This window comes from Mesoplodon mirus, assembly GCF_964341445.2.
Source record: "Mesoplodon mirus genome assembly, chromosome: 3".
Classification (NCBI taxonomy): domain Eukaryota; kingdom Metazoa; phylum Chordata; class Mammalia; order Artiodactyla; family Ziphiidae; genus Mesoplodon; species Mesoplodon mirus.
In genome coordinates this window covers 35900508-35916397 of record NC_138978.1, presented here as the reverse complement: position 1 = coordinate 35916397, position 15890 = coordinate 35900508, and the positions used below count along the sequence as shown (strand labels likewise).

At 40.6% G+C, this 15890-nt stretch overlaps 1 protein-coding gene across 1 annotated transcript in view; it reads right to left on the bottom strand.

Moving 5' to 3' along the window:
* The window catches only part of ZMPSTE24 (zinc metallopeptidase STE24), a 56073-nt gene that overhangs the window by 19478 nt on the left and 20705 nt on the right, over positions 1-15890 (bottom strand). Inside the window, exons 4-7 of the mRNA XM_082613068.1 lie at positions 7744-7860; positions 7212-7364; positions 5748-5889; positions 696-880 (exon numbers count right to left, since the gene is read on the bottom strand). Of these exons, the coding sequence (XP_082469194.1) occupies positions 696-880; positions 5748-5889; positions 7212-7364; positions 7744-7860 (597 nt within the window). The remainder of the gene's footprint in view (positions 1-695; positions 881-5747; positions 5890-7211; positions 7365-7743; positions 7861-15890) is intronic.

Sequence of the window (15890 nt, the reverse complement as noted above, 5' to 3'; positions counted from 1 at the left end):
AAAAGGTCAGATTTAACAAACGTCTTCTCTTGTGCTCTCACTGCATCCAGTATTTATAGCTTCAATGCAGCTATTACCATATTGTACTGTGCTTGTATGACTTTCTCCCCTTTAGACTATAAACTCCTTAAGAGCAAGGTTTGCCTCTTTATTTTTGTATTCCTAGTGCCAAGGAAAGTATCTCAGCACAGAGTTTACATTTCATAAATATTTGTTAAACAAACAAAAGAAAACTGACCAAGTTACATAGTACACCCAAGAATGCACAGCTACTAAATGACAGAACCAGGATTCAAATTCAAGTCTCTCCACTGCCAAAGCCTATAGTTATTATATCTCAATGAAGCTAAAAATGAGATGTTTATCGCCTTTTTATCTTGCCTGTGAGAATTCTTCAATCATAAACATGTCAGGAATTATATATAATAAGTCCCTGTTTTAAAGACAGCTTATAATCATAAGAATTTTCCTACCTTATACATGTGTACATTCTGTGAAAGCTTGCAAGGTAGTTAGCATGTAACGATAGTGATAATCTCTCCCAAATACCACAGTTATAAAGGGGCCACTGTGTTTTTATTTGATAGTCTCCCTGAATTCAACACTCACTACATAGAAATTAATGTTATTTTGAGTTGTCACAGGAACTGTTCATAAAAACTAAGCCAGGGTCTCTTAGGAAGAGAAGAACTCACTTTAACTTTAGCTTTTATTTCTTCACTGTCCCCTTCTCCATCATTGCAGGGTTCCATGCCAGACTCCTCCTGGATGTCTTTGTTTAGTACAGAATACTCTTCTAGTAGAGTGTCAAACAAAACTATTCGCTTGTTCTTGAAGAAGCCATAAAAATAAGCATTGCTGTGGGAAGAGCGTTTAGATCCTAAGGAAAAGACAGTTCAAAGCATGGAAAATAATTAAAAAGTATGGGGTTTTTTGGAGAGACTCCTAGAAACTGAATTACTGGAAAGGACATTAACATTTTCAATTGTTTAACACCTGAAGAATATTATATCAACATAAATCACCACCAGCAGTGGAAAGTGCCTGTTTCTTTGCAGTCTTGACAACAAATATTTATGCTCATTGCAGCTTTATAGCAATAAGTGAATAAATAAAGCCTAAATATCCAACAGTCATGGAATGATTAAATTACGGTAAAGCTATGAAATGGAATTTTAAGCTGCCAGAAAAAAAGTATACTTTTGAAATATTTTAACAAGATAGGAAAAAGCTCACCAACATAACTGAAAAGGATGTAAAACTTCATGTATATAAAATTCCATTATTGTCATGAAAAAATGTACATGTAAATAGAAAAGCAGAAACACAAACCTATTAAGAAGTATATTAAAATACTGAAGCGTTTATCACTGGCTTCTAGAAATATGGATTTTTGTTCCCTCCCTTATACTTTTCTCTGTTCCAAGGCTTTTAAAGTCAGTATACTTATTTAATCAGAAAAAATTAAAACTATCTTAAAAAGACTGAAAAAAAAACCCTAAATTTTTAACAGTGGCTAACAGTAGCTGAACTACGGTTGATTTTTATCTTCTTCTTTATATTTTTCTTTATTTTCTATACTTTATTTTCTTTATATTTTATGTTCTAGCATGTGCAGTGAATTTAGTGGTTCAGAATGACTTTAGGTTCAAATCTTGGCTCTGCCATGTATTAGTTGTGTAAATGTAAGAAACCTTCTTAATTTCTTTAAGCTTTATTTTCCCGTTTATGATATGAGGCCAGGACTTTTTGGTTTGGTTGCCTGGAAGTTAAGAGCCAAATATGTGGTCCAATTTTATCAATAATATAGGATCTTAGGATCTGGAAAGCTGGGTATCTAGGTCTTATACTTCTATCTCATTTCTATCTTCTCTGATTCTAATTTTTAAATTAATTTTAAAATATTTCTTAGAAGCTACCTGAAGTTATCTATGGAAGTAGGCAGATAAGTAAAACAAAATGAATGTCTTAGTATCTCCCACTGGTCTAAGTATCTCAAAGTGTGGCCCAAAGAATGCCTACACCAAAATCACCTATGGGTACTTGTTAGACGTAAATACTAGAAACACCCAATATCTGAGAATGGAGCCGAGGAATCTTTAAACAAACTCTCCAGAGAATTCTTATACTCACTAGAGTTTTAAGAGTCCCTGCACTAGACCATAAGCTTTTTGGCATAGTATTACTATGCCTTGCATGTAGTATTTATTCAATAATGCTTGTTTACTGAATGGATTTATCGTACCACTTGAGGTATGAAGTAATGTATTTGGGAACTCTGAAAACCAAAACGTTCTATGAAATTATAAGGCATGGCCAGCTGTCTCTTCATCTTTCATTTATGATGTCTTATCTTAATCAACTTCTTGGCAGCATTTGATACTGTTGACCACTCGCTCCTTGAAACACTTTCTTCTCCTATCTCAAGAGAAACACCATCTTCTCCTGGTTTTCTTCCTACCTCAATGGTCTCTCCTCTTCAGCCTCCTTTGCTGGCTCTTCCTCCTCTGCTGACTCTGACCTGAGCCCCCTTCTCTTCTCTAAGTGCCTTCATCCAAGGAGGTATCTACATGCCAGATACAGATACTTCCATATCACTATTTCTAGCCCTGACCTCTCCCTAGAACTCTGGATTTATATATCCAGCTGCTTATTTGACAGGCCTACATCTCCACATGGATGGCTAAAGTGCCTATCTGTTGTTTATATTCTCAAGTATAGTTTTTTCCCTGACCAGTATTAGAATTCCCTTGCAGGGTTTAGGGAATTTCGTATCATGCAAGTCTTGTGAGAGACTGCTTCTCATTTGAGAAATCTAAAAAGCTAGCTATCTGCTTCCCCAAGCACTCCTGGCAGCTAGCCCAGTGCCCTGGCTCAGTCAATCAGATGCACCCACTGGGGACTCTGAAACAGTTAGCTAATTACATAAAGAAGCAGGGCAGCGAGGAATGAATTCTGCAGGTGCTAGTGGAAGGGGTGTCAGGGATACACACTGCTGACTCCAACATCAGGAGCTACCAGCAGTGTCCCCCCCAGACGGGCTCTGCAGGATGATTTTGGGTCCCTAGTCTCCCGATGGAGAGCCCACTTCCCAAGTGTGGTAAACTTAACTTTCCTGGTGACTTTGTGAATTATCAAATATTGTTTCAATAAGGAATTTCTCTGGTTAAGTCAGCCATAGCTTGTTTCTATGGCTGGCGTGCAACTAACTACTGCTTGTAGAACTCTAGTACAATGTTCAATAGGTATAAAACACACCCATCAGAACTTAAACCCTCACAGACCTGCTCTTCTCCCAGTTTTTTCCCATCTCAGTAACCTACCATTTATCCAACTGCTTAGTCCAAAAATCTAGGTCGTTATCTTTGATGTCTCTTTCTCTCTTATCCCTTTACATGTCATCTACTGGCAAATTCCATCAACTCTACCTCTAAAACACATCCCCAGTATATCCACTTCTCTCCATCAATTACTACTATTCTAGTCTAGGCCACATTATCTCCTCCTGAACAGCACTGGCCTCCTAACTGCTCTCCCTGCTTCTACTCTTGCCTCCCCTACCGTCTATTCTCTATATAGCAACCTAAAATAGGTAAAAAGTACAAACTAGGCCATGTCACTTTCCTGCCTAAAACCTTCAATAGCTTTAACCCTAGACTTAAAATAAAATCCAAGCTCCTTACTCTGATTTACAAAGGCTTATGTGGTCCGACTCTCGCCTATGTCTCAGATTTCATGTCATAACACTTTCCTGCCATGTGGTAGCCACACTGGACTTTTTTCTGTTTCTTGAAGATACAAAGCTCTGGAGGGTCTCTCCATTGATCTTGGCATGGATGGCTCCTTCCTTCAGATCTCAGCTTAAATTCATTTGCTCAGAGATGTCTTGTCTGATGACCTAATCAAAAGTATCTACTCAGCCTTTCTTTACCACTTCACATCAGTTTAATTCTCTGCACAATACTTACTGATATTTTCTGAGAGCAAGACTCTTGGTTTTTCACTCGGTTTTTCCTTTCAATTTACAAATCCATCATGTGTGTTGTTATTGTTATTAACAACATTCATTCACTCAAAATATTCTTGACAACATGATTAACAACAACAGGAACATGCATTGCAGATTAGTAACTTCTGTTTAGCAGAGGTAAGTTGTCCAAAGTCACACGGGGAATCTGTGCTAGAACTAGAATTTAAACTCAAGCCTATTGGCTCCACAGCCTGACCTCTGAAATGCCACCCTCCACCTACTCAAATCTTGATTTTCCACGAAGTCCCAGCTCATGTTATAACCCTCCATAAAGCCTTCCCTGACTATTTCAGCTAAAATCTTATAGCACTGATGGTATATATCACATATCTTCTCGACTACCTCTATTGTTATAGCATTAGCATTCAAGTTATCTGATTATAAGTGATCGGCAACTTAGGTTGCCCCTTCAGTAAAAGCGCCTCAGAGATTGTTCTGATACTGATCATTGTGCTACTAGTTTAATATTATTAAAAGACTAGTAATCTCAGAGGCCAAAGCAGTAGTATGAATTGGCTTCTTTTTCTACTATTTCCCCATAGACATGTTCCAACTGTGCCTTTAGTTGGCCACCAAATGCCCGAGATTTCTACTCTTCTCGTTGCTGTTAATTAATTCTTTCCAATTGTGACCATCTCTGTCCTCCCAGACCCTGCAATTACTTCTCAGTTTCTACTCCTTCATCCGCCATAGCTACTTCTCAATGGTGATTTTTTACTTTAGAGGAGGAATGGGCAAACTATGGCTTGCAGGTCAAATCAAACCTGCTGCTTATTTTTATAAATAAAGTTTTATTAGAAAACAGCCATGCTTGTTTCTTTATGTATTACTATGGCTGCTTTTGTACTATCATGGCAGAGTTGCAACAGAGACCATGTGACCTGCAAAGCCTAAAATAATTACTGTCTAGCCCTTTACAGAAAGCATTTGCCAGACCATAGTTCAGAGGAAGCAAAACTGAAACCCAGAGATGCAAAGTGACTTGTCCAAGATCCCACAGCTGGTAAGTGGCAGAGGCAGAACTACACTCATTCATTTACATGGATTTTAATTTACAGATTCTGAAAGTCATGGTACCACACAGTTTTTCTTTGCATCTTTGTAGCTTTCCTTGAGACTTTAGTAGTCTTACACAAGCTAACAGATAGATAGCTTAATTTTCAAAAGCAATCATCAGTAAAGCAGAGTATAACTAATCTAAAATACCAAGTGGTACCAATCTTGGGTAATCTGCAGGTGAAATCAGAGTCCTGCAGAACACTGGAAGTTTTCTTGGTGGAGACAAAGCCAATAACATTGGTTTTGTTTTTGAGCCCCCAAACCAGTGCCAAATGGAATCTAAGCAAGAGACCAACTCAATTACATATAGGAGCCAGGCAGGTAATAGAAGTGAATAAATCAGTCTAATATCATGACATAGCAGGGAGTGATAAAGGCCTTGGTGCAGAATTAAAAACAATAAAGCCAACCAAACATAGCTGCAGGCAAGAGCGGGACTTGGCATCAGGCCACCAGTTTCTATCCCTGGACTATGTCATCAATTCTTATAAATCTTCAAAAGCCAAAATGTAAAATCCTAATCTTTAAATAACAGAAACAAACAAACAAAAAAAAACCCCAAACCAACTGATTTGTTCTTTTATTAAAGTTTTAAGAATAAACTAGTCAAATAAAACAAACCACTCAAATAAAATCTTCTTACCCCAGGGAGCCTTACCTTGAACAACATACACCTTAGTCAAAGGGAAATCAATACTCTTTGCCATGACTTCAATTTCTTGTTTAAGCTTTCCCTCAGGAAGAGGTGTGAATTTGTCAAATAAAGGGGCAATGTAATCAGCATAGATGGTGACAAGCACCTGAAACGCAAATATGAGAACAACCTATGAATATGTCCTTAAAGAGAAACTACTCACTATACAGATTCAATATTAAAACTATGTGATCCCAGTCCTGAGAACAGGGACCTTATCTTATTTGCTCTGGTATTCCCAGCCCCAAATAGTACCAGTACAGCATTCAATATATGTTTGATGAATTAAATCAAAATAAATAGTCTCTATATGGTAATAACTGAAAAGCCAAATGGTCCATTCAAAACTATCTTGGGGATTTCATAAGCCCATCATAACTTGGAATTCTGTCTTTCAAGGTAGTCATAATAGACTTGAAGTGTTTGCTAAAAAAAAGAAGTACTAGAGCTTGACTGTGTGCTATTATTTGGTCTGCCTGCTAACATTACTGACCTGCAGTTCATAACTATACACACTGGTTGAAACAGCACTTCCTTAAGCATTTTGGGAGCATTTCCTCTGCTCTCTCTCCTGTCACTTCAATTTGCCATACAACATATATTTGGAAGTCCAACTAGCACCCATTTTCCGGTCATGATCCCACCAGCAGGAGGTGAAGCAATGAGCATCATGGTAATTCTGACTAAAAGAAACCTCACCATCAGTGCAGCTGAAGGACGTATTTTCTGGGGGCTGTTAACAGGCCATTTTGATTGTGTTGTAGTGTTTGTGCTGTGAAGCAGTTTGGAATATGGGAAAGAGAAGAGGAAAAGAAGACGTGAAGAAGGGACAATGGGGAAGCAGAGAGGGGAAAAAGAGAGGGAAGAAGCGGGGGCTGTGGGGGGAAAAGGGAAGAGGCAGGGGGAGGGGGAGGGGCAGGAGGAGAGGGCAAGGGACAGAGAAGAACGGGTAGAGGGCAAAGGGGAGAGGAGGAAGGGAAAGGCAGGGGAAGGAGGGCAGGAGAAAGCAGATACATTCATGCTTTCTTTTTCTTATCCCGCTTACATCTATTCTCTCTCCAAAATATCCATGGTTTTTAGACACTGGAGCTCAGTCAAGAGTCATCAAATTGTCAAACTTAGTCATCATTCTGGTGGCAACTCACAAATGCACAGCCCCAAACTGCTTGGCAACTGGATCATTAAAGCTAACTAACAACTAGCTTCTAGAATCTATAAGAGCCAGTATAAGGAGAAGAAAATCTATCGTCAGAGTCAACTCTCCCATTTCTAAGCTAAAAGCAGAAAACAGAAGGGGAATTTATATGAGCACCTATTTATATTTCTTCTGCTTCTTAAGAACCATTTAGATGCTAATGAAGATTAAATGACAGTTATCTCACCAAGGTACATTTTGTAAAAGAAAATCAAAACAAAGATTTCACTTACCAGAGACACAACTAGTGTGAACAGCCAGGCATAAATAAAAAAATAGTCTCCCCCAATTTTAATAATGTAAAGTAGAAGTGAAGACACAGGTAATAAAATGCACTGAGTCACAATAAATTTCTTGATTGCATCTTTCATGAAGAACCCCAAAGTCTGAAAAAATAAAAGGTCATCATGAGAAACTAAGAAACTGCTTTTAAAATAACAAATAAGTGAATAGAAAGGATACATTATTAAAGCAATTTTAAAAATTAAAAGGCAGTGAGACTACATGACAACAGGTAGCCTAAGACAATAAGTCAATGTCTTGCATTTTATAGTTTAAAATAAACTCATTTAAATGTTATTAGCTGAAAAACACTAGACATTAGCGCTAGAAGAGTTTATGGCAAGACTTTAAACTATGATCTTTACCATATCTGCAGTTCCTTTTCCCTCGATTAATTCATGCTCTAAAATAGCAAATTATGTTTTAATTATTCCCAGCAGAGGACGAAAGCACAAAAGAGAACATTTGCATTCTCTATTTTACCTGCTGATTGAAACCATGTTTTTCTTCTATCACAAAAGTATTATAAAGACTCCATGGCAAACCAGTCAATGCACTGAAAAGTGTAGCCAACAGCAGAAACACCAAGGACTGAGTAATCTAAACACAAGAAAAAAAGAGGCAGTTTTTAAATATTAATTTGTTCTTCAAATGAAATATCAGGGAACCAATCAACGAGTATTTGCTGAGTACTTACTATAACTCAAGCAATGTGCTTGATTCTACGGGCCTGAAACATCACCGCTACCCTCAGAGTTTATTTGCAAGACAGGGAGGCACTAAAACACTTCCTCTTTTATTACACGGGCACCATATGAAAGTTAACTGAAGTCATAGAGACAAAATGGTTAAAAGAACTTAAATTGAGCCACATATGCTGGTGAATTCGAGAAAGGCTTACAACACTGATGAGAAATGGAATGCTACTCTGAAGAAAGAGATAGATTAGTGGGACAGAAGAGGCAAGGAGGAATTCCACACAATTTGCAAAAGCAAGGAGAAAGAAAAGAGCACCTTAAAAGTGAAAGATGACAAGATGATGGGCCTAGATGGGACCAGGCAGAGAAACAAAATGGAGCATCAGGAAAGCTGGGCCAGGGCAGGTGGAGCAGAGTGTGCTAAAGTTTTAACAGAGCCAAAATTCAAGAGAGAAAATAACCCTCTAGAACTCTTTTAATTGCCTTAACAACAGGTCCTTAGGAGATCAAAAGCCAAGAACTGCCTCATTTTTCTTTACAAATATCTTTTCCTATGACAGTGGAGGATGAGGGCTAATTGGTATGAAGGGACTTGAGGGGAGGGGAAGGCAATGAAGCAAATAAAACCCTCGCTCTCCCTCCCACCACACCATCACTCTCCCTCTTACTCCCCAGTGTAAAACTGAATTCTTTTAAGTGTGAGTACACCACCAAAGCATATTTGACTTGGTAGTAAAGATGCAGCCATTACGTTTCTAAACATAGGAAGAGGGAGAAGGGAAGAGGAAAAAAGGAGATTTGTCTGGCTACAACATGCAGGGTGGTTTATTCCAGCATTTGTCCCCAAATGGGAAATGAGAAATTTTTTAAAAGTAGATTCCAGGACCTTCCTCAAAACTACTGAATCGGAATCCCATCTTCAAAAAATACAACCATACTGTATAGATTGTTTGAATACCTGCTTTACTCATTTAACGTATCCCAAACATCTTTCTATATCAATAAATATAGATCTACTTCTTCATTGCTAATGGCTCCATTACATATATCTCCATTATAGCATTCATTACAATGCTACAATGAACCCGTTTCATTCATTCCCCATAAATTCGTAAAAGTGAAATGTCTGGTGTCAAACTTTTAAAAGATTTTTGATACACACTGCCAAGGTGTCCTCTAGAAAAACTATACTAGTTTTCAGTCTGACAGCAGCAGTTCCCTATCCCTCAACAATTCTGTCCTATGATTCTTTTAACTGTTTTTTACCCAATATGATACGGTAGGCCAAAACAAAGAAAGAAGCACAACTCCTCGATTCTTCATTGTTGTATTAAAACACATTTCTTTGATTGTCAGTATGGATTTATATTTTTCATGTATTTTATAATCATACGAATTTCTGCCTTTGCCCATTTTTCTGTTGAGGTACTCAGTTTTTTCTAAAGTGTTCTTTCGGGACTTCCCTGGTGGCATAATGGTTAAGAATCCGCCTGCCCATGCAGGGGACACGGGGTCGAGCCCTGGTCCGGGAGGATCCCACATGCCGCGGAGCAACTAAGCCCCTGCGCCACAACTACTGAGCCTGCGCTCTAAAGCCCATGAGCCACAACTACTGAAGCCTGCGTGCCTAGAGCCTGTGCTCCACAGCAAAAGAAGCCGCCAAAATGAGAAGCCCGTGCACTGCGATGAAGAGTAGCCCCCACTCACCGCAACTAGAGAAAGCCCGTGCACAGCAACGAAGACCCAACACAGCCTAATTAATTAATTAATTAATTAAAAACTCTAGATCATATTAAAATTTATAGTTTCTTCAGACTCACAGACTTAGAGAACGAACTTATGGTTACCAGGGGGAATGAAGGGGGGAAGGGATAGTCAGGGAGTTTGGGATTGACATGTACACACTGTTATATTTAAAATGGATAACCAGGACCTACTGTACAGCACAGGGAACTCTACTCAGTATTATGTGGCAGGCTGGATGGGAGCGGAATTTATGGGAGAATGGATACATGCATATGTATGGCTGAGTCCCTTTTCTGTGCACCTGAAACTATCCCAACATCGTTAATCGGCTATACTCCAATATCAAATAAAAAGTTTAAAAAAATTTATAGTATTTTTTTGTTTAAGTATTGTCAGTGTATATTTGTTTATATTTAAATACTCAATTCATCTAAGTCTTTCTTTTTCTTGGAGGATATAAAATTGGAATTTATTTTTTTCTCAGTTGTCCTAAGAAAATTTATAACCTATATATTCCTCACCAATCTGAAATGCCACCTTTATCATATACCAAGATTACGTATACTTAGGTAGGCCATTAATTTAAGACAACTTGATTTCTTCTTAATCTCACATATCTTATGCATAAATACCATTTTTAAATGAATAATTCTATCAATAAACCATTTTTCTTCTTAAAGAAGATGAACAGTAAGTCTAATTCCCCAATCAGTAGGCTTATTCCCTCCTTAAAACACTAAGATTCCAAGAGTGTTGTAAATTATTTTGCCTTAAACAGTAAAACAGCCTCTTAAATGGTCCCCCTGCCTAATATCAATCCCTCCCCTTTCGATCCATCTTACATACACACCAGATGAATCTAAAACTCCACTTCTCTACTTTAAAAGCTCGTAATGGCTCTATAACAGGGGTCCCCAACCCCTGGGCCACAGACCGGTACTGGTCTGTGGCCTGTTAGGAACCAGGCCACACAGCAGGAGGTGAGCAGTCGGGGAGCGAGTGAAGCTTCATCTGTATTTACAGCTGCTCCCCATTGCTCGCATTACCGCCTGAGCTCTGCCTCCTGTTCAGATCAGCTGTGGCACTAGATTCCCAGAGCAGTGTGAACCCTGTTGTGAACTGTGCATGTGAGGGCTCTAGGTTGTGCACTCCTTATGAGAATCTAATGCCTGATAATCTGAGGTGGAGCTGAGGCAGTGATGCTAGCGGTGGGGAACGACTGCAAATATAGATTGTCATTAGCAGAGAGGTGTTTTTTTTTTTTTTACATCTTTATTGGAGTATAATTGCTTTACAATGGTGTGTTAGTTTCTGCTTTATAACAAAGTGAATCAGTTATACATATACATATGTTCCCATATCTCTTCCCTTAGCAGAGAGGTTTGACTGCACAGAGACCATGAAAAATCAATTGCTTGCAGACTCATATCAAAACCCTATCACTGAGTGGTAAGTGACAATTAAGCATCTAGTGGCAGGCTTTATTGTGGCAAGTGAGTTGATGTACTTCAATTGTACAGCTGCATCTGGTGGCAGGCTTTAAGTCAGAATCTGACACGTTTTAGTCTGCGCGTGGCCCGCCCATTATTTTATCTACTTCCATCCATGCCTCTTTCCCACACTGCACACTTGTCTCAGCCACAGTTTTGGTAAGCCCACAAGCTAACCCTAGCCAGGATGAGTAAAATAACAAACGTCACCGGAGAGCTTCTTTGAAAAGGGGGAAAGACCCAGTGATGAGACAGCAGAAGACTCTAAGACTGCCCACAAAAAGAAAGCTACATTTAAAAGAAAATACCAAGAGTCCTACTTAAATTATGGGTTCATTGCAACAGGGGATTCACATTCTCCAAGCCTGCTTTATATAATATGTGGCCACCGGCTACCCAACGAAGCCATGAAACCTTCAAAGCTGCTTCGCCACATGGAGACCAAGCACCTGCATTGAAAGACAAGCCTTTGGAGTTTTTCAAAGGAAAAAAACCATGAACACGAAGAACAGAAGCAATTACTGAAGGCCAGCACTTCATCAAATGTGTCTGCACTGAGAGCACCGTTTTTAGTGGCTAACCGCATGGCTAAAGCTAAGAAGCCCTTTACTACTGGTGAAGAGTTGATCCTGCCTGTGCTGAGGACATTTGTCAAGAACTTTTAGGAGAGGGTGCAGTTCAAAAGGCGGCACGTGTTCCTCTTTCGGCTAGCACCACAACTAGACGAATTGATGAAATAGCAGAGGATATTGAGGCACAATTGTTAGAGAGGATTAATGAGTCGCCATGGTATGCAATCCAGGTTGACGAGTCTACCGATGTTGACAACCAGGCAACAATGCCTGCCTTGCGATATATTTCTGTGCGATATATTTTTCAGGAGGATGTGCATGAGGATATGTTATGTGCACTTTTGTTGCCAACCAGCACCACAGCTGCAGAACCATTCAAGTCTTTGAACGATTACATATCAGGAAAACTGAATTGGTCGTTTTGTGTCGGTATATGCGTGGACAGAGCGGCTGCCACGGCTAGATGGCTTTCTGGTTTCACTACTCGGGTCACTTCTGAGGTCGCTTCTGAATGTGAGTCTACGCACTGTGTCATCCATAGGGAACTGCTGGCTAGCCGAAAAATGTCACCTGAACTTAACAACGTTTTGCAGGATGTGATTAAAATTATCAACCACATTAAAGTACATGCCCTTAACTCACATCTGTTCGTGCAGCTCTGTGAGGAGATGGATGCAGAGCACACACATCTTCTCTTTTTTAAAAAAAAAAATTTTTTTTCTTTATTTACTTGGCTGAGTCAGGTCTTAGTTGCAGTGCGCGGGCTTCTCTCTAATTGTGGCACATGGGATCCACAGCGCAAGGGCTCAGTTGCCCTGCGGCACGTGGGATCTTAGTTCCCTGACCGGGGAAACCCGCGTCCCCTGCATTGGAAGGTGGATTCTTTTTTTTTTTTTTTTTTAAGATATGATTTATTTAAATTTATTTATTTATGGCTGTGTTGGGTCTTCGTTTCTGTGCGAGGGCTTTCTCTAGTTGTGGCAAGCGGGGGCCATTCTTCATCGCGGTGCGGGGGCCATTCTTCATCGCGGTGCGCGGGCCTCTCACTATCGCGGCCTCTCTTGTTGCGGAGCACAGGCTCCAGACGCGCAGGCTCAGTAATTGTGGCTCACAGGCCCAGTTGCTCCGCGGCATGTGGGATCTTCCCAGACCAGGGCTCGAACCCGTGTCCTCTGCATTGGCAGGCAGATTCTCAACCACTGCGCCACCAGGGAAGCCCTGGAAGGTGGATTCTTAACCACTAGCCTACCAGGGAAGTCCCACGTCTTCCCTTATACCCAGAAGTGAGATGGCTTTCTAAAGGTAGATCACTGGCCAGAGTTTCTGAGTTAACGAGAGCCGCTCCAGAAATTTCTTTTAGAAAAACAGTCACCACTGGCAGCACATTTTACTGACACAGAATGGGTCACAAAACTTGCTTACTTGTGTGACATATTCAACCTGCTCAACGAACTCGATCTGTCACTTCAGGGGAGAACAACTGTGTTCAAGTTGACAGATAAAGTAGCTGCATTCAGAGCCAAACTGGAATTATGGGGTCGACAAGTGAACACTGAGATTTTTGACATGTTTCAAACATTAGCAGAGATTTTGAAAGAGACTGAGCGAGGGCCTTCTTTCTCCCAGCTGGTACATGATCACATATCTCAGCTTTCAAAAGAGTTTGAACATTACTTCCCAACCACAAAAGACCCCCGAACTGGGAAGGAATGGATTCGCGACCCATTTGTGAATAAGCCAGGTGAACTAACTTTGTCTGTGCTAGAAGAGGATCAACTGCTTGAGATCATAAATGACGGTGGCCTTAAAAGTGTGTTTAAGACAACTTCAAATCTCCATACGTTCTGGATGAAAATCAAGGTGGAATATCCTGAGATTGCCACAAAAACACTGAAAAGCCTGCTTCCATCTCCAACATCCTGTCTTTGTGAAGCAGGGTTTTCTGCAGTGACGGCAACCAAAACGAGATTATGGAGTAGATGGACATAAGCAACACACTTCGGGTGTCACTGTCTCCCGTCACCCCCAGATGGGACCATCTAGTTGCAGGAAAACAAGCTCAGGGCTCCCACTGTTTCTGCATTATGGTGACTTGTATAATTATTTCATTATATTTTACAATGTAATAACAATAGAAATAAAGTGCACAATAAACATAATGTGCCTCAGTGGTTAAGAATCCGCCTGCCAATGCAGGGGACATGGGTTCGAGCCCTGGTCCAGGAAGATCCCACATGCCAAAGAGCAACTAAGCCTGTGCGCCACAACTACTGAGCCTGTGCTCTAGAGCCCGCAAGCCACAACTGCTGAGCCCACGTGCCTAGAGCCTGTACTCCGCAACAAGAGAAGCCACCACAATGAGAAGCCCGCATACTGAAATGAAGAGTAGCCCCGGCTCACTGGAACTAGAGAAAGCCCACGCACAGCAACGAAGACCCAACATAGTCTAAATAAATTAATTAATTAAAAAAAAATAAAGTAATGCTCCTGAATCATCCTGAAACCATTCCCCACTGTCCCCCCACCCCATCCATGGAAAAATTGTCTTCCACGAAACCGGTCCCTGATGCCAAAAAGGTTGGGGATCACTGCTCTATAAGACTGCAAACTCATTATGCTTTTAAAGATTTTCATAATCCAACCCCAAAATGCTACTTTTCACTACTCTTCTCTAACACCCTTCTACTCCTAACAGACAACTGTGAGCTGGAGTTTAGACAGGTGACTGAGTTACGGAAGATATTCTAGCTGAAAAAAGGAGTTGTGACAGTCACACTGGGGAAGTTGGAGAATACACAAACTTCCAGGAGTTTTTCTCAGAAGATCTCTAATTCTAATTCAGGAAGGAGAAAATATCCTAGGAATAAGATCTACTGGGCAGTGAGGGGAAGGGGTTTTGACTCATAGCTTCTTAAAGGCAACAAGATCTGGGCTCTAGCCCTATCAGTGAACACTTGAAGACTCCAGGACACAGAACATTATAAAGTGCTGCGCCATGAGGGCAGAGTGATCCAGACCAAAACATCCTGATGGCACAGTTCACCTCTTGTCTGAGGTGAACCTACTCATTCCATCTTATATGCATAATGTGGCAACAGAACTATGGAGCATCCTGAGTCATTAAGTCTGAAAAAGGCTGGGCCAAATATCACTGTCAAAAAATAAGAACACTGATTATGAGACCACTTGTTGGTAGTTTGGAAAGCAGAAAGTCCTGCCAAAAGACACATTGCCTATGCCTAAGGATAAGCTGAGGTCCACTTAGTTTTTTTCTTCTTCTTTTTCTAGTGAATAAATTGGTTTTAATTATATGAGAAGTAGAAGCTCATTGCTGAATTTTCTTAAGAGATAAGCAAAAATAAGGAAATTAAAATTGTCAAAATTCTCTCCCGAGAAAACCACTTTTGGAATTTTGGTATGTACTATTTCAGACTTCTTATAGATGTGGAATATGTGCACAATGACATGTGTACAAGGATGGGCACGAGTGAATGCAATTAAGAAAAATTAAACCGTACTTCCCTGGTGGCGCAGTGGTTAAGAGTCCGCCTGTCAATGCAGGGGACACGGGTTCGATCCCTGGTCCGGGAAGGTCCCACATGCTGCGGAGCAACTAAGCCTGTGTGTCACAACTACTAAGCCCGTGTGCCACAACTACTGAAGCCCAAGCACCTAGAGCCTGTGCTCTGCAACAAGAGAAGCCACTGCAATGAGAAGCCCATGCACTGCAACGAAGAGTAGCCCCCGCTCTCCACAACTAGAGAAAGCCCGCGCACAGCAACGAAGACCCAACATAGGAAGGAAGGGAGCTGGGGGAGGCGGGGGGAGGAAGAAAGGAAGGAAGGAAGGCAGAGAGGGAGGCAGGGAGGGAAGAAGGAAGATTGAACCAATCTAAATGTTCATCACCAGGACACTAGTTATATTAAAAATCTGTATGGGACTGGGAGGAAGATGGCGGAAGAGTAAGACGCGGAGATCACCTTCCTCCCCACAGATATATCAGAAATTCATCTACACGTGGAACAACTCCTACAGAACACCTACTGAACGCTGACAGAAGACCTCAGACCCCCCAAAAGGCAAGAAACTCCCCACATACCTGGGTAGGGCAAAAGAAAAAAAGA